The sequence below is a fragment of the Lingula anatina genome, chromosome 1 (assembly GCF_051362555.1).
Source record: "Lingula anatina isolate TDL-2025a chromosome 1, LinAna3.0, whole genome shotgun sequence".
Lineage (NCBI taxonomy): Eukaryota > Metazoa > Brachiopoda > Lingulata > Lingulida > Lingulidae > Lingula > Lingula anatina.
The window spans coordinates 3,569,333-3,584,955 of NC_141767.1; the positions used below are offsets into that span (position 1 = coordinate 3,569,333).

Below are 15,623 nucleotides of genomic sequence, written 5' to 3' on the forward strand. Positions count from 1 at the left end.
AAATGTTTTGAAATTAACAAATAAATTGATAAAAAGTAATTGAAAATGTCTAACTAGTTCTATGAAAGCTGTAAGTCTCATGGGTGAAATTGTGTTAAAAGAAAAAAATACATTGGTTGTTAGAAAATTGGCCATTTACCAAGACCAGTTGACCTGTTTGAGTTAACTGTGTTGTGACCTTGGCCACAGATCAACCACCATTAGGTGGTCAGCTCCCTCATCCAGACTGACCTCCTAGTGGGACATGCATCTCCTCGTGTTGACCTAGTGGGACACGTCTCATTCATGTTGACCTAGTGGGACACATTTCAGCCATGTTGACCTAGTGGGACACATTTCAGCCATGTTGGCCTAGTGGGAGGTACATCTCTCATAGCATAAGTAAAAGCATTTTTGTCAATATAATTTCAGAATACTATCCAAGAGCTGTTTGAGGAGCCAAGTGGCTTGGACTCTCTGGTGAAAGAGAAGGCAGAGAAAGCTGCTGCACAACAGGCAGTAAAGACAGCACAGCCAGCACCAGAACTGTCTGAATCCCAGCTGGAACAGGTAACTTGGATGTTTGTGTTGTATAGAGTAAGGCAACATATAGAACTTTGAATTTGTTCCAGTGTGGAACTTGGGGTCAATCTAATGAGAAGACGCTGAAAGTGTGCATTGTTTAAGAATTGACCAAGTAACAGAGTTAATATTTCTCCTCCAGGCTCTATGTGATGCTGAGGATGAGACTGATGTCCAGGCTGCTAAAATAGTCCACGCAGAACAGAAGGCTGAGCTGGCAGAGTTTGATGAAACCATTCCATGGGACGAGACGGAGGCTGCTCGCAGAGAGGAGGAGTCCAAGGTGGAGAAGGAACTCAGCATGCTGGAAAATGAGGTTAGCATATGTATGAAAAAGGCTCTGAGATGTTCAAGTCTGATGTTTACATTTTGAGCATTTGTTTCATGTTACCATAACTGAAGCCATTTATTTTTCATTCAGGTATCTTTCTTGCATTTATGAACATTATGCTGATATTTTGTAACTTGAATTCATTTTCTTCACTTTCAGCTGATGTCAGTAGAGCGGTATGCAGTCAAGTTTGTAGAATCCCAGATAGAACCCTTTAATGTGGAGGAACTGAAACAAGCAGAGGTGTGTATTAATCTAATGCAGACATAAAATTTAAAGTTAAATATCTATTACCAGAAGTCTTATTCCCATTCTGAAAAAAAAGCTGCTCTCAGGTTTAGCACCTCACATCTTTAAGTTGTAATTTTTTTTTCCTGGTAGACTTATTGAATGAAAAGTTGGTAAAATATGCTGTATATTTGTCAATTTAGGATGCAATTGACTCAGCAAAGAAAGACTGGGAGCTGAACAGGCTGAAAGCATTAAAGGAGGAAGAAGAGAGGCGCCTGGAGATAGAGGAAGATGAGATGTTGTTCACATACTCTCGAGATGATGCTTGTAATCAGGTGAAAAGAAAGAAAAAGACTGCTAAGGTAGCAAGTAAAAATAGGGAAGATGTGTCCAGAGTGAAGGATGGAGAGTTGAATGGTTCCAAACCACTGAGATTACCAACCCGCCACAGTTCTCGGGCAGCTAGCAGAGCTAGCACTCCTAATCAGTCTGAAGCTTCTAGTGGCGGTGGTGGTAGTAAGAATAGAGCTAGTAAAGACTGTAAAGGAAGTAGTTCTAAGTCAGAGGAGTCTGAGAGTATAGGTAGTCCCCGCACTAGATCCAGACCAGGGTCTGTAGACAATGAGGCAAACAAGACACCTCTTAGAATAGTGATACCAAAGCAAAGCCCAAGGTCCAATTCTGCTGTAACTAGTCCTAAGCAAGGTACAAAGTCCAAACTCCTCAGTCCTAGATCCTCTTCATCTAATTCGACCCCCAAGGTCAGTCCGAGGTCAACCCCCAAAAGTAGCCCCAAGTCCAACATATCTTCCCCCAAAGAGGTTGTAGTGCCTGTGTCTTGGTCCAACCCAAACTTGGTGATACGGACCAGGCGTGCTTCTGCACAGACTAGGTTCAGGCAGGACTCTGAGAGCAGTGAGGTGGATGTGGTATCTGTATGTACTGATACTACCCCATCTCTACTGAGACCAGCCCCTCCTGTTATAGGTGTAAGGAAAGTAGTCAAGTTAAGCCATAGTGCCCCCCAGTTACAACTGTCCAACAGTTTGGCCGAGGTCCAAGGAGTATTGAATCATGTAGCAGAAGTCAAAGAGAGCCCTCCCAGTATAAAACGCCCTTTACTCACTCACCCTGTGTGTCCAGAGTTGAACAATATACCTGATAATACTGAGGTAGTTCATACAAACAATGGGGGACCTCTCCATATATCCACTGCTAGTGAAACTGAGCTTGTGAACCAAGACAGCAGTGCCCTTTCACCACAGAAAATGTTAACAGAAAGACACTGGACAGATGCTCTTAACTTCAGTTGACTTCAAACTTACTCAAGTTCTGTGGAATACTTTATTTTATCATGTTGAAAATTAAATGCTGTGGTAAGACTGAAGAACTACACATTCAAGAGAAAATTATGGTGGTAATTCAAGTATGTTGATTAATTTACTTCAGTTCAATTGAAAGAAAAGGGCAATAGCTGTTGTGATATGTAACAAGGTTCAACATTTAAGTAAATAATTGGTCATAAATAATTTAAGGTAGGCAAAGGCCTTAAGGAACTTCAATTAATGAATATATAATAGAATTGCTGTTGGACAAGATAATACTTGGTTATGTTGAGCCTTGTGTTAAATGAAGCTGTTGTTTTCTATATGAAGGCAAGAAAGCCAAATCTTGTTGAAATCGAAGTTCACTTCAGAGGCTGTTGTAATTTCCTGATCATCTGGTTAGAGTATTGCATGCAAAAGTGAAGAAAAATAAAATTGTTTTGTTATCAGCTGCTGTTGTTGTATCTCATTCAATCTACTTGGTGTGCACAGAGGAACAGCTATATGATCCAAGGTTTCTATGGTGTCAGTATGTATCTCTTTCTCTTATTGTCACACTGGCATTTGGGGGCAGAAACAGTCACCTGAACTGTCAGTGGGAGTGGCAGATCATTGTGACAGCTGCCACTCATATTGCCAGTGGGAGGGGCAGTGCCACTCAAACTGCTAGTCTGTCATCAGTGGGAGTGGTCAGGCCAGGCGTGTTACATGTAGAACTTCTTGTAGCTTTACTTCCACCACATTTTGGTTTAGTTGGGTTTTGAGAATTTGTGCTTTGATTGCATGGCACCAAAGACCTTGTATCACGCTGTAGCCTCACCAGCCTGCCAAGGAAAGAGAATGAGATACACACATGCACAAACACAGGGGGCGTGTTAAGACCTGGGTACTGGATGGTCTCCCTTAAAGGAATGATTAAATTAATCCTCAAAATCTCTCTCTATAGAGGACACAAACTATCCCTTTATACAAATATTTGGGAATGACAGTTTACTCTTCGTGGGATGGGCACATTCATTTTCAGAAAAGAAAGTAATTCAAGGAAAAAAGTAATTCAGAGTTTCATTCATGCAGTTAATATTGTCAGTGTGTAAAATGCACTAACCCCCCCCCCCTTAAAAAAAATAAATTATTAAAAATAAAAAAAAATAATTACATGAGAAACTGACAAAAACATGTTCTATGATTTAAAAATGGATTTGTTCAGTCAAAAGAGAAAATGGCATGGGGGGTACTTGGGAAACCAGATGGCCAAAAAATTACCAGCACCTGAAGAGTTTCCTGCCATGCTTTAATGGTGATGTTCTTCCTCCTCTTCCTCAGGTGTATGTGTGTGATTTCACTGGGGAACACATGCCGGTAAGTTAAGACAATTAAACATCATTCTTAATATAAATAAAAGGTAACCAAAGAGCATCCATTGTTCCTTTTACATTATGACATTTGCAATGAACAAAAGAATGAAAGCTATAATTTTTTCCTATTCATAAAAGCAAATACAGTTTTCCTTATTGATACAATGGAAGAATTCTTCCTTTTGTCACATAAGACACCAGTTTTTCTTACCCTCACTGAAATGTGAACACTAAAGAAGTGAGAACGAAAGCAATTCAAACTGGAATGTTTAACTATTGCAAAATATAAGTTGTACATTTTGTCACATGTATATATCTTTGTGTGCAGTCAGTGACAAAACTGTCACTTTGGAACCAATAGTGTTCAAAAGATTCAACTAGTATCAGAAAAAATTGTTCTACAAGATTTGTTCAAAACTAACAATACTTGGAAATTAAAGTTGACAAGTTAATATGTAGTCTACCATGTATTCAGATCTGGGTCCTTTTCACTTTGCAATGCTTAAACATAGATTGTATATGTTACATTACATTGTACATTATATTTATCCAGATCTGGGCCCCTCCCACCCCGCCCCAGGATGATAATGATGTGTACATAGACCAGACCCTGTGCTTCCTTTATGAGCCCAGTGTAATGACAGAGATGCAGCTGCCACCTATCTATGTGAAGAAAGAGCCAAGAAGAACACGCCTGGACTCAATTGCAGGTAAGTTTCACATATTAGAGCAAATAAAACTTCCTGGCTGCAGATGCTGTTAAATTCTCCAATATTTATTCTTTGTTATGTGTAAGTTTCAGTCAAAATATATCAGAAGTACAAAAATATATAGATTAAATATCTAAAAGCAAGTGAATTCTTTAATTTCTACATAACAAATCTTATTTGTAGCTCGTAAACACAAAGTAAGGAAGGACGAACACGCCAGAATACCTAGGTCTCTTTTCGACCGCCCAACTGCGGCATTGCTGAAGATGCGCAGAGAAGCCAAGCTGCACAAGTTCAAGCAGGGTCTGATACGGCAGCAGTACCCTGGTATCTTGCCACAGAAGGCCATGATAGAGCCTCCCACAGACCATCCTGAGTGGCTGATCCATGAAGACTGGGCATTGCTACAGGTGAGACAGTGGCACATCCAACACAGTGGCGTCGAGTATTGTATGTATTTTAAGCGCGGAACTGTCTACATAGACTTAGTGATTTTGTGGCCCACAACGGTTTAAAAAAAAACAAGAGTTATGTAAAGTATAACACATAACTGGGGTAGCGCTAACACTCTCCAATTTAGCCAAATGCTAAAACTGACTGAAATTGGCTAAACAAATTAGAGTTGATTTGACTCATTTTAGTCAAATTTAAACCATTTGGACAAAAAAGCAATGAAAAAGTAGTAATTTGGCTAAACGAAAAAAAAATTGCAAGCGCCACCCCAGCATAAGCTTACTTAAAATCTGTCACCAAGTTCATCTCTTCATCTCCAAAAGTATAATACCTGACATTATCTTTGGTCTCAACTTACTTTATGATCACATTGTACTCCAGGCTGTCCAAGCTCTCCAGGAACTGCCACTGAACCTAATGCCAGTGTCTCCAGCACGTATTGCTAACTGGGACCTGGTGGCTGATGTAGTTAACGCCTCCAGCCGTGTGTACAGGTCAGCCAAGCAGTGTAAGAACAGATATGATAATGTGATTGTACCCAGAGAGGAGGGCAGGATACTGTATGATATCAACCCCAAGAAACAGAAGAAGAACAAGGGAGTGTACAGGGTAAGATGATGGCAATGTAATGCAAAATAATAAAGCGAAATGAGGAAACTGTTTTTACATTACGAATTTGTAATATCCGATGAGGCTACAATTCCAACTGCCAAAGGCATAATATTACACTCATTAAATTGAATCAGACCATTAGAAATTCCTGTAATATCCAACTAATACATCAGCAACTGACACAGTATCTTTAATTGTTTCCAGACCAAGAATAACCGTCCCATGAAGACCAGCCAGTTGTATGCCCAGGACAACCACAATTCACTCACATCACTGTATGGTCTCCGCTTTGACTCTGTGCGTTCTCTGGCCACCAAGCGTACGCCCACGCTGCGGCCAGTGCTACAGAACCCTCAGCTGAAGAACCCCAAACATGCTGCTGTGTTATCAGAGAGTGGGATTAACTATGACACCCCTCTGGCCCCCATACAGGTGGCTGCCATTAGGGCTGAGAGGATTGCCAGGGAGAAACAGAAAAACCAGGTATGTGGACTGGAAATAAATGGAGTTTGATAGGAGGAAAGATATACCAATATACCAGTTGGTTGCCTATACAGTGTACACAAAATGAGTGTGTGTTTTGGGCTCTGTTTAGTGAAACCAACATATTTACTTATTTATACCACATTAATAATGCATGACAAATTCATAATGTACATGTGACAGTAATTTCTTGACTTCCCACCCCACTTCAGGCAGCAGCAGAGCAGCAGTTACTCAAACAGCAACAGCAGCAGGCACAGACCACCCAGGCCCAGCAGACCACCACTGCCCAGCAGCCAACAGTACAGACACCTGCCATACAGGGACAACTACAGACTGTGGGAGGAACAACGGCTGTACTGGTAAGTAGCAGTAAACAAAGCAGTGCAGGTTTTTATATTTAATATGTACATTGTAGTGGATATATATCTTTAGTCTAAATTCAAGCCTGATAGGTGTTTTTGATTAGTTAGTTGATTAGTGGGCCCATGAAGAGATGGTAAGTATATTGTGCCCTTTAAGTAGATGTAAATAACATTGAAAAACTATTCTTGTAGAATACTTAATAAAATCTTGGAGTGTATTGTGTTAGGTGTGATTGTGTTAGTTGTGCCAGTGTGATTGTGCTAGGTGTGCTGTGTTGTTACCTTTCCCTATGCTTTCCAGCAGAAGCCCCGTGTGGTAGGTGGTGCAGCAGCCAACTTACTTAGTGTCAGTGGTGCCAGTAGCAGCCTGGGAACCAATGCATTTCTTACTGTTAACAAACGCCTGACCCCTCCTACTGTGGCTGCCATTGTACAGCAGCCTGCTGCAAGCTTGGTGAGTGTGAGGGTGTGGCTCTTCATTTAGACGATCTTCACTCAATTTTGTTTTTTTATTTTCAGTGTCAAGGAAATTATTTTTTGGATTAATTTTCAACTTTTTTTCTGTCTCTTACATTTAAGCAGAATTTTGTTTTTGGGTTTTTCTGTTTTTTGTTTCCTGGTTATATTTTCCATGACCTACAGTGGTGGAGCTTTGAAATTTTTGATAACCAGTTCTATTTGGATTGCAGGAAGGGAATGTGGTGAAGAAATCAGTTTGTTGATAATTTTTATGCTTGCTATTGTTGACATGGAGAACTTTTGAACATTTCTTTCACATATATGAATTTACTAGACTAAGTTATACCAACTTTTTAAAATGTGAAGAAAAGTTTAAAATTTCTCCATTTAAAAAAGAATGTTACACATTTGAATAACATGCAGTAATAAAGTATTAGACAAGATTTGACATGAAGATATAACAGCATATAACATGTTTCCAGGCTGCCAGTGGCACCCCAGTCCGCAGCCAGATCAGGACCACCAGTGCCTCCATGACAGTCCAGGAGATCTCAGCCGTGGTGGCCAGCCAGGCTCAGCAACAACAGCAAGCCAGGCCCACGGTCACTGCAGTGGTCACCACGACCAACATGACGGCAGCACAGCTAGTGGCTGCTCAGAGGATTGCTGGGACCACTGTGACTACAGTGTCTGGAGGTGTGTACAGTCTCACCTAATGCAATGTATTCTCTCCAGCTTCCCCATGCACACTAATTCTGTATTCAAATATTTTTGTATAATGCCCAATGTTTATTGTGTTTTAGGTCAATATACTTCCGAGCTGATCATTTTCCCCAGTATGCAGATGATGTTGGTGTTACGCACATTTTAAAACTTCTACTCCAGGTACAACAGTACAACAACAGTTGGCCAGAGGACTGACACCTCAACAGTTACAAATGCTGAGACAGCAGGCCTTGCTGAAACAACAGCAGCAACAACAACAGCAGCAGAAGCTACAGGCAGCACAGAGGCTACAGGGAGTGCAAGGAGTACAAGTGGTAAGTTATTGTGTGGGGATAATTTATTGTGCTAGTGTGTAAGGTGAGTTTCAAGCAAAGAAGGCCATACGTGGTAAGTAAGAACAGCTTTTAGGGGGTATTGTTCCTTCATTGAATATAAAATGGAAAGTTTCATTTCAAGAAATAATGAACTGAAGAGGTATTGAAGAAAGTTTTTTTTCACTGGATTTAGGCGGCTGCTAAGTCTAAATCTCTCTCCCAGGCGGAACAACTCAAGCAGCAGCAGTTGCAGCGCCAGCGTGTTGCGGCGGCAGCCATAGCAGGACAGAAACAGGTAGCTGTGGGAGCGCCCCTGGTGGCCAGTCTGACACAGACTCAAGTCTCACAGACTTCACAGCAGAAAATACAGGTAAGGCACAGGCAGCTTACAGGGTTTAGGCTTTGATGAATATGATGTAGAATAAACATTCTGTCAACAGCTTAAAATGTATTTTATCAAATAAAACATTTTCATTTCCCGCTTTCATATATTGAAAAGTTAAATCAGTATAAACTGGAATAATGTGGTAGATAACATAATGTTAAAAAGCTGCATGTGACATTGGTTGCATTATGTTAAGCAAACAAAGAGCAATACTTTTGAAGAGCTGACCAAATCTCTGCATTATTATTAATATAGATATATATATATTCATGTATTACAGGCAGTCCGCCAGGGTCAGATAAAGCAGGCCACCACCAGGCAGATGACCAGTGAGGAGCTGGCTGCACTGTTCAGACGCCAGCAGCAGCTCCAGGCCCAGGCCCAGCAGAAACAGGCAGCAGCAGTGGCAGCCGCAGGGGGAGGGGTCACTGTATCACAGAGTGGTCTCACATCACAGGGACAGGGGACATCTCAGGTAGGCAGGGGGAGGGGTCACTGTGTCACAGAGTGGTCTCACATCACAGGGACAGGGGACATCTCAGGTAGGCAGGGGGAGGGGTCACTGTGTCACAGAGTGGTCTCACATCACAGGGACAGGGGACATCTCAGGTAGGCAGGGGGAGGGGTCACTGTGTCACAGAGTGGTCTCACATCACAGGGACAGGGGACATCTCAGGTAGGCAGGGGGAGGGGTCACTGTATCACAGAGTGGTCTCACATCACAGGGACAGGGGACATCTCAGGTAGGCAGGGGGAGGGGTCACTGTATCACAGAGTGGTCTCACTTCACAGGGACAGGGGACATCTCAGGTAGGCAGGGGGAGGGGTCACTGTATCACAGAGTGAACTCACTTCACAGGGACAGGGGACATCTCAGGTGGGCAGGGGGAGGGGTCACTGTATCACAGAGTGAACTCACTTCACAGGGACAGGGGACATCTCAGGTAGGCAGGGGGAGGGGTCACTGTATCACAGAGTGGTCTCACATCACAGGGACAGGGGACATCTCAGGTAGGCAGGGGGAGGGGTCACTGTATCACAGAGTGGTCTCACATCACAGGGACAGGGGACATCTCAGGTAGGCAGGGGGAGGGGTCACTGTGTCACTAATAGGATTCAAGTCGCAGGAGCAGGGGACATCTCAGGTACACCAGGTACAGGTGTCTCAGGCAGAAGAGATGGGGGGGGTGGGGGAATGGCATTTATCTGTACTGGTGGTGGTTTTAAATTGATGGCTGCTGGCCAATGTATAAGAAAGAAAGGACTTGTAAATTTGTGAAATTGCCTGTATCTAAAAAAAAAAAAAAATCAGTGTTGCACCTGTATTACTGATTGAGACTGTGAAAGAAAGATCTGTTCATTTATGCAACTATAAAGTAACTGACTATTTATTTTAAATACAGATAACTCGGACTAAAATACAATTCCATAATTTCAGCTGTCTCAGGCCCAGATCATCTCCCAGGCACAGCTCCAGCAGTTGAGTTCTCAGACAACAGGGACACCTGTCGCCACTCTGGTGAAGACCGTCTCTGCCCCCAGTGGTCCTAGTGTCACCATTCCTGTCAGTGCTGTCAGCGTGGGAGGTGTCAACATACTGTCACAGCAGAAGTTGACATCAGGTGAGTCTTTAGTGTCACAGATTGGTGTTTTCAATGCCAGTCTTGCAACATAATTACCGTAACTGGGTCTGCTCTAATAACTGGAACTGGTGCAAGGTCAGTTACCTGCATGCTTTTGGTGATCTCGATTTTAAAACTATCAGGTTTATAAATTGTATGTTTAAATCTGCACACACATTTCAAGTGTTATTTATGCTAAGAATAGTAATTGCTATATTCTGTCATTTTTGATAATTTTAGTGTCCAAGGCCACTGGACTACAGCAGCAGATCAAGCAGCTTCAGTTCCAACAGCTTCAACAGCAGAGGAAGCTTGGCCAGATACAGCAACAGAAAGTGGCAAGTAAGTAGCCTAGCAGACTGATTGCTTTACTTTGTCCTATTTAACAGTGCTATGTATAACAATCTGAATAGGTTTCTCTCAGTCCTTCTGCATTACTATGTCCAAGTTTCTGACCCAAGTATCCTAAATCAGCCTGTTTCTATCCTATAGCGCTGACCACGACCCCACTGCTGAAGCCCGGGCAGACTACTCCACTGAGCACAGTGCAGATCATCTCTCACCAGGGTCAGCAGAAGGCAGGCCCCACCATACAGCAGATACAGCAGATCATTCAGCAGCACCAGCAGAAAGCTCCTGCAGCCCAGGGCCAGTCTATCCAGCAGTCTGCCCCCACTATCATCACCCAGCTTGTCACCCAGTCCATGGCACAGATGATTACCAAACCTACCACCGCCATTGCTGCCTCGCCAGCCAGGCCAGGCACAGCGGTCACCATAGCAATGCCAGTTACCATAACAACCCCTATGCAACAACAGACGGCGGGGCAGACCACGGTGACTGTGGTGGGCACCTCGGTCTCCAGCCTGGCCACGCCCACTGTGTCATTATCTCATTCAGTAACCCACACGGCAGCGCCCCCTAACGTGACAATTACCCAGGCGGCCGTGATACCGTCAGCAGCAGCGGCCACGGTAACCCAGGTATCCGCGGCCACAGCTGCCGGGGCATCACGCCCTGTACAGACCCCGGTTATTGTCAGCGAGCAGCAGGGCACGCAGCAGAGCCCCATAAAGCAGGTTCAGGTGACGGTGCCGCCAGCACAGACTAGTAAACCGGAGACGGTGATCAGTGTGACGTCAGAGGCAGGAACGCCGGGACAGGCAACACAGCAGCAAGGAGGGGACGCCGCTGCTCAGCAGTCTAAAACGCCCTACGCTATGAGGCTGCGGAATCCACCAAGAAATACATAATTGTTTCTGTCATTTACAAGTTAGCTTTTGTACTATGCATGTTTCTTTTTTAGGAAGAATGTAATTTCTTAGTCTCGTTGGTTTCAGGAAATGAAAGAATTTAACAAGGTAGCAAACATTAATGCATCATTTCTGCCAAAATAAAAGACTGAAAATGTCTGAAATATATTATGGAGAATTTATATGTATAAAATGGATTTTGGAGATCATATGATGAGTAAAGATTATTGTGAGTATAGTTAGGTAAATTTACAAAGATTTATGTTGTAGGTTCTGTTGTAGGTTGTAGGGTTTGAAACCTGATAATGTGTATATAAGAAATTGTAAATTTGTTTTGTGTATATTTGAAAAGAGTACGTAGTTATTGTTGTTGATCGAGGTAGGGCAACATACGATTTTTTTTTGTCACAAATTGAGTATTAACTCACAATTTTGTATTCAATTTTTAACCTGTTTCTAAAGCTTTTAGTAGTTGCACAGTTAAACGAGTTGTCCAATAAAAAGGAAAAATTATAGACTCCCCTTTTGTGTGAGTGTTACGGGATTGTAGACTGGATAGCACATAGAGTACAGGATAAGAGAAAGAAAAAAAGCGATTTTCATCGGGTTTTGATTGGCAGCGTGTTGACTGCGTTCTATGCAGCTACTGGTTTGATCATTCAGACAGTGTTTTGTTTGTAACTATTGCAAATGCAGATTAGGTTGTTATATTACAAATGTGTGAATTGGACATTCAGGCAGAAAGTCAAAATAAAGGTTCAGTATACAAGTTATTTGTTTTCTTTCAGCATTTTATTAAAAGAGTTTCGCGACTCAAAATGAAATCTATTTAACGCAGTCTGTTTTGATCAAACAGATGGTCTTGAAATGTGAATTCCAGATATAAGGTCGTTATTAAATAAAGATACTTTGTTCGACGAAGCCTACATTAAGTCATATGTCATTGTGACAGAAATGGTGGTCCACTCGGAAACGGCCCTTTTCCCATTAGGTTCTTTCTGCCGGAAACATTCGTCCCATATGCTTACTTTTATTCTTCCGGCTAACCCTATCGGAGAATATTCGCCCATTATAAACCAAATAATGTTAATAAGTTTGAACTAGTCTCGCCAACAGTTCATGTGTGCCTACCAAACTAAAGGTTAAAGATGGTCGCTGCACTCGCTTCGCATTGGTCGGCGACGGAGGGGGAACCAAAATTTACTCGCGGTACTTGATCGTAACGCGACCATTCCATACTACGTTTTCTGTGCCTACACGTATGACGGACAAAAATAGGTAGGCCTATTTGTTAATAGCAGTAGAAGGCAAGGATAGGAACAATTTCTTCCAAGCTAGGCATTAAATAAATGAAAAATGATAAACCAGAAAGATGTTAAAAATAATATAGGCCTATACCTATTTGCATCACCACTCGCAAAAAAAAAAATGCGTGAAAAAATCTACACGATATGTCGGAGTTTATACCGGTTTTACATGGTTCGAGAAAGTTGTGGCTTTAATTTTGATCAGCATCTGAGGATGAAACCTCGTGTAAATCGGGTGGGGTCCAAACTTTTCATGTAAACTGGGCAGACTTAAGCTTTAGGCCTGTAACATTCAGATTCCCGGGATATACCAGTACCTTGTGCCCGAATAAATCAACTGATAACCACGCGAAGACGTTTTAGGCGCGTGCGTAACGTCACTTGTCTGCGTCGTTGACTAAAACGGCAGTCGTGTTATGGCTACAGATGAACAGCGTGCTGCTTCACTGCTCAGTTTACGTATTACTGTTTTACTAACAAAGTGAACGAAGAAATCTGAGATTTCGACATGATAATACCACAACTTTAGCACAATGTCATATGAATTCGTGCCAACTGGTTCTTTTGTTCATGCGTGTTCGGAGGAAGACATCAAGCGACTGCTGAACTCACACCCGGTGTTGCTCGCCCTGAAACCGTCTGGGATACGAGTTGACAACTTTCTGATACACGTCACCGAAGCCTTGATCCCTCTACCAAAGACCATCACAGGACTGAGCCGCAACATTTTAGATTTCACAATATTAAGATTTGTGATAACCCGCAACAACGAATACTTTGAGACATTGTCCAGAGCTCTCATCAACTCGGTTGTTCGGCATCTCTCTCAGATTGCATTCAACCACGTGGTGCGCCTTGTTCCTATAACCTCTGACGAAGTCCTGAAGCACTTCCCCGATGCCCTCACGTCTGATTTGGTGCTGAATAGGTCTCTGGGACTCTTGATTAACGATGACGATACTGAAAACGAATTTTGTTTTGCTGACAAGACGATCGAGGCACTTTTGGTCGCCATAGATCAACACCGACAAATAATTACCAAGTTACCTTCGCGACAGTTTTTAACACTTCCATCTTTCCTCCGAGACAGCATGAACCGTTTACCAGCCACTAGCGACATCTGGCGGATGACATTTGGACTGCTGTCTGAACAAGAGGACAACGTGTCTGTCCAAAAAGAACTGCTGGGAGAGCTAGCTCACTTCTGTAAGAGCACTGGAATTATGAACAACATGAAACTCACACAATTCTTCGTCGAGCTGGTTTACGAATCTCAAAACGCAGGTGAGATGGCGACAGAAAATTTGGATATCTTTACAACTAATCAGACCCTAGATTTGTCAAACTGTGTAATAGCGTTTCACAGATTAGCCTACGCTTTTCAGGCCACAGGATATTTCGTTGCACAGTGCATGAGCCTACACGGACTGCTGCTTCCGAATTCTGGTTTGAATGATTTCTTTGTCAGTATTTTCAGCGAAGAAGCCCAGCGTGCCGAAGCTGTTGGTTTAGAATTTCTAAACCTTTCTAACAACAACATCACAGGTCGGGGATTAGAAGCTCTAGCGCCAGTATTCAAGATATCCACCAAACTGACACACCTTGATTTGACAAACAACCGCTTGTCTGTGCAAGGAATTAAAGCTCTCTCAGAAAGCCTGAAGTACATGCCGCTAGTCTGCTTAAAGCTGGCCCAGAACGGGCTCCAGGACGACCATTTGTCTAGACTTGCCCGAAGTCTGAAGTTCTGTTCCTTGTTAGAGAAGCTAGATTTGTCTCGCAACGAGTTCAGCGATCAGGCAATGCCGTTTCTTGTCGATAGCGCTTTGACACACCTAAAGAATTTGCAGCTTCTAGACCTGCGGGAAAATCGCATCGACAACCGCGGCGCTATTTCTCTGGCGTCTTTGCTGGAGGATCTACCCAGGCTGTCTAGGGTGCTTCTAGCCTCGAACCACATCGGGGAAGAAGGAGCTTTAAGCATTGCCATGAACATCCCCAAGTCCCAGTCCTTACGGTACGTGAACCTCAACACCAATAAAATAAGCGACCAAGGCGTGGTGGAGCTGCGCAGGGCGGCCACTGCCCAGGGGTTTGTTAACGTTATAGCTGCAGGACAATGTTCTGACGCCGGCTGTGATGCCGCCTCTGCAGTCAGGTCCCAGGTGTCCTCACACACTGAGCTTGAACGTCTACTGCGCAGTGAATCCTCCGAGGACCTGATTGAACAAGCAGGCGCCAGGCGGTCCCTGACTAACTTTGTGGTTACACTTTGACTGGGTACAGATGTCGTGTGTGTGGAAACTTTTTGGCTGTTATCACTCCAATGACAGGTCGAGTGCATACATATTTAACTGAGCACACGCAACAGCTAAAATGCATTGTAGAAGGGGATGTAAAATGACAGTGATTGGAGACAGAGAGATACACGTTATCAAGTTAACAGTAAATGTATTGCAAACGCCTTGATTTTAGTGTTAAAACAACCAAAGGCCGTTTTTCTTTTTTTACATGTAGTTAAGTTAATATGTCGAGGAAATTCCTTTTCCCAAATCACCATTTTTCTGTTGTATTGCCTCTGTCCTGCCCGGCATCTCCTTGTTTTTCATCTCCAAATGAATAGGATGGTATTAAGACAATTCAAGGGAAAACAGAACAAGCCAGGTACATTGCAGGGCCTTATAATTGTAAGACATTAAGGTACTGACTTCGGAAAAAAGAAAAAAATAAAGATCTAAAGAACTGAGTAAATGTATCGGAAGACTACTGTACATTTCCCAACAGTCACTTGACTCAAAAGAGGTTTTATTCCTTTCACTTCAATGGGTTCAGTCTATTACTTTGATGCCTTTTAGCTTTGAATATTGTTTGCAAGAAGTTTTTTTTCTTTTTCTTTTATTTCATATCGTGATGTACCTTTTTGGAGATTTATTTGTTTATTTTCCTTTCAAGTGTCCGCTTTTTTGACTTGTCGACCTCTCATCAAAATACAGTATACAGTTTTGGTTGCTATTCATCTTATTTGTGAATCACATCCCTACCCTATTGCTGTGTTTGTCTTACCCCAGCGTAATATGAGCTTGTGTTATGCTTGCAAAGTCAATTATCACAGCAAAAATTAAACCAAGTTT

General features: G+C 42.6%; 2 protein-coding genes across 8 annotated transcripts in view; both read left to right on the forward strand.

Annotated features, from left to right (window-relative positions):
* LOC106151133 (chromatin remodeling protein domino) overlaps positions 1 to 11,958 on the forward strand; it is a 29,681-nt gene extending 17,723 nt beyond the window's left edge. For 4 of the 7 annotated variants that reach the window (XM_087002351.1, XM_087002350.1, XM_087002356.1 and 1 more), the window contains exons 33-50: positions 412 to 549; positions 704 to 877; positions 1,052 to 1,135; positions 1,324 to 1,458; positions 3,772 to 3,807; positions 4,357 to 4,513; positions 4,697 to 4,923; positions 5,348 to 5,575; positions 5,783 to 6,061; positions 6,274 to 6,423; positions 6,728 to 6,880; positions 7,368 to 7,581; positions 7,771 to 7,925; positions 8,119 to 8,295; positions 8,591 to 8,785; positions 9,749 to 9,932; positions 10,173 to 10,274; positions 10,425 to 11,958. In XM_087002351.1, coding sequence (XP_086858477.1) covers positions 412 to 549; positions 704 to 877; positions 1,052 to 1,135; positions 1,324 to 1,458; positions 3,772 to 3,807; positions 4,357 to 4,513; positions 4,697 to 4,923; positions 5,348 to 5,575; positions 5,783 to 6,061; positions 6,274 to 6,423; positions 6,728 to 6,880; positions 7,368 to 7,581; positions 7,771 to 7,925; positions 8,119 to 8,295; positions 8,591 to 8,785; positions 9,749 to 9,932; positions 10,173 to 10,274; positions 10,425 to 11,185 — 3,549 coding nt within the window. In that variant the 3' untranslated portion in view covers positions 11,186 to 11,958. The remainder of the gene's footprint in view (positions 1 to 411; positions 550 to 703; positions 878 to 1,051; positions 1,136 to 1,323; positions 1,459 to 3,771; positions 3,808 to 4,356; positions 4,514 to 4,696; positions 4,924 to 5,347; positions 5,576 to 5,782; positions 6,062 to 6,273; positions 6,424 to 6,727; positions 6,881 to 7,367; positions 7,582 to 7,770; positions 7,926 to 8,118; positions 8,296 to 8,590; positions 8,786 to 9,748; positions 9,933 to 10,172; positions 10,275 to 10,424) is intronic. The other 3 variants (XM_087002355.1, XM_087002352.1, XM_087002357.1) reach the window with 3 other exon arrangements.
* Positions 11,959 to 13,025: 1,067 nt separating this feature from the next.
* LOC147763848 (uncharacterized) lies at positions 13,026 to 15,504 on the forward strand. Its single transcript, XM_087001182.1, has one exon. It carries the CDS (start codon positions 13,026 to 13,028, stop codon positions 14,766 to 14,768), a length of 1,743 nt encoding a protein of 580 aa, XP_086857308.1. The 3' UTR covers positions 14,769 to 15,504.
* The last annotated feature ends 119 nt before the right edge of the window (positions 15,505 to 15,623 follow it).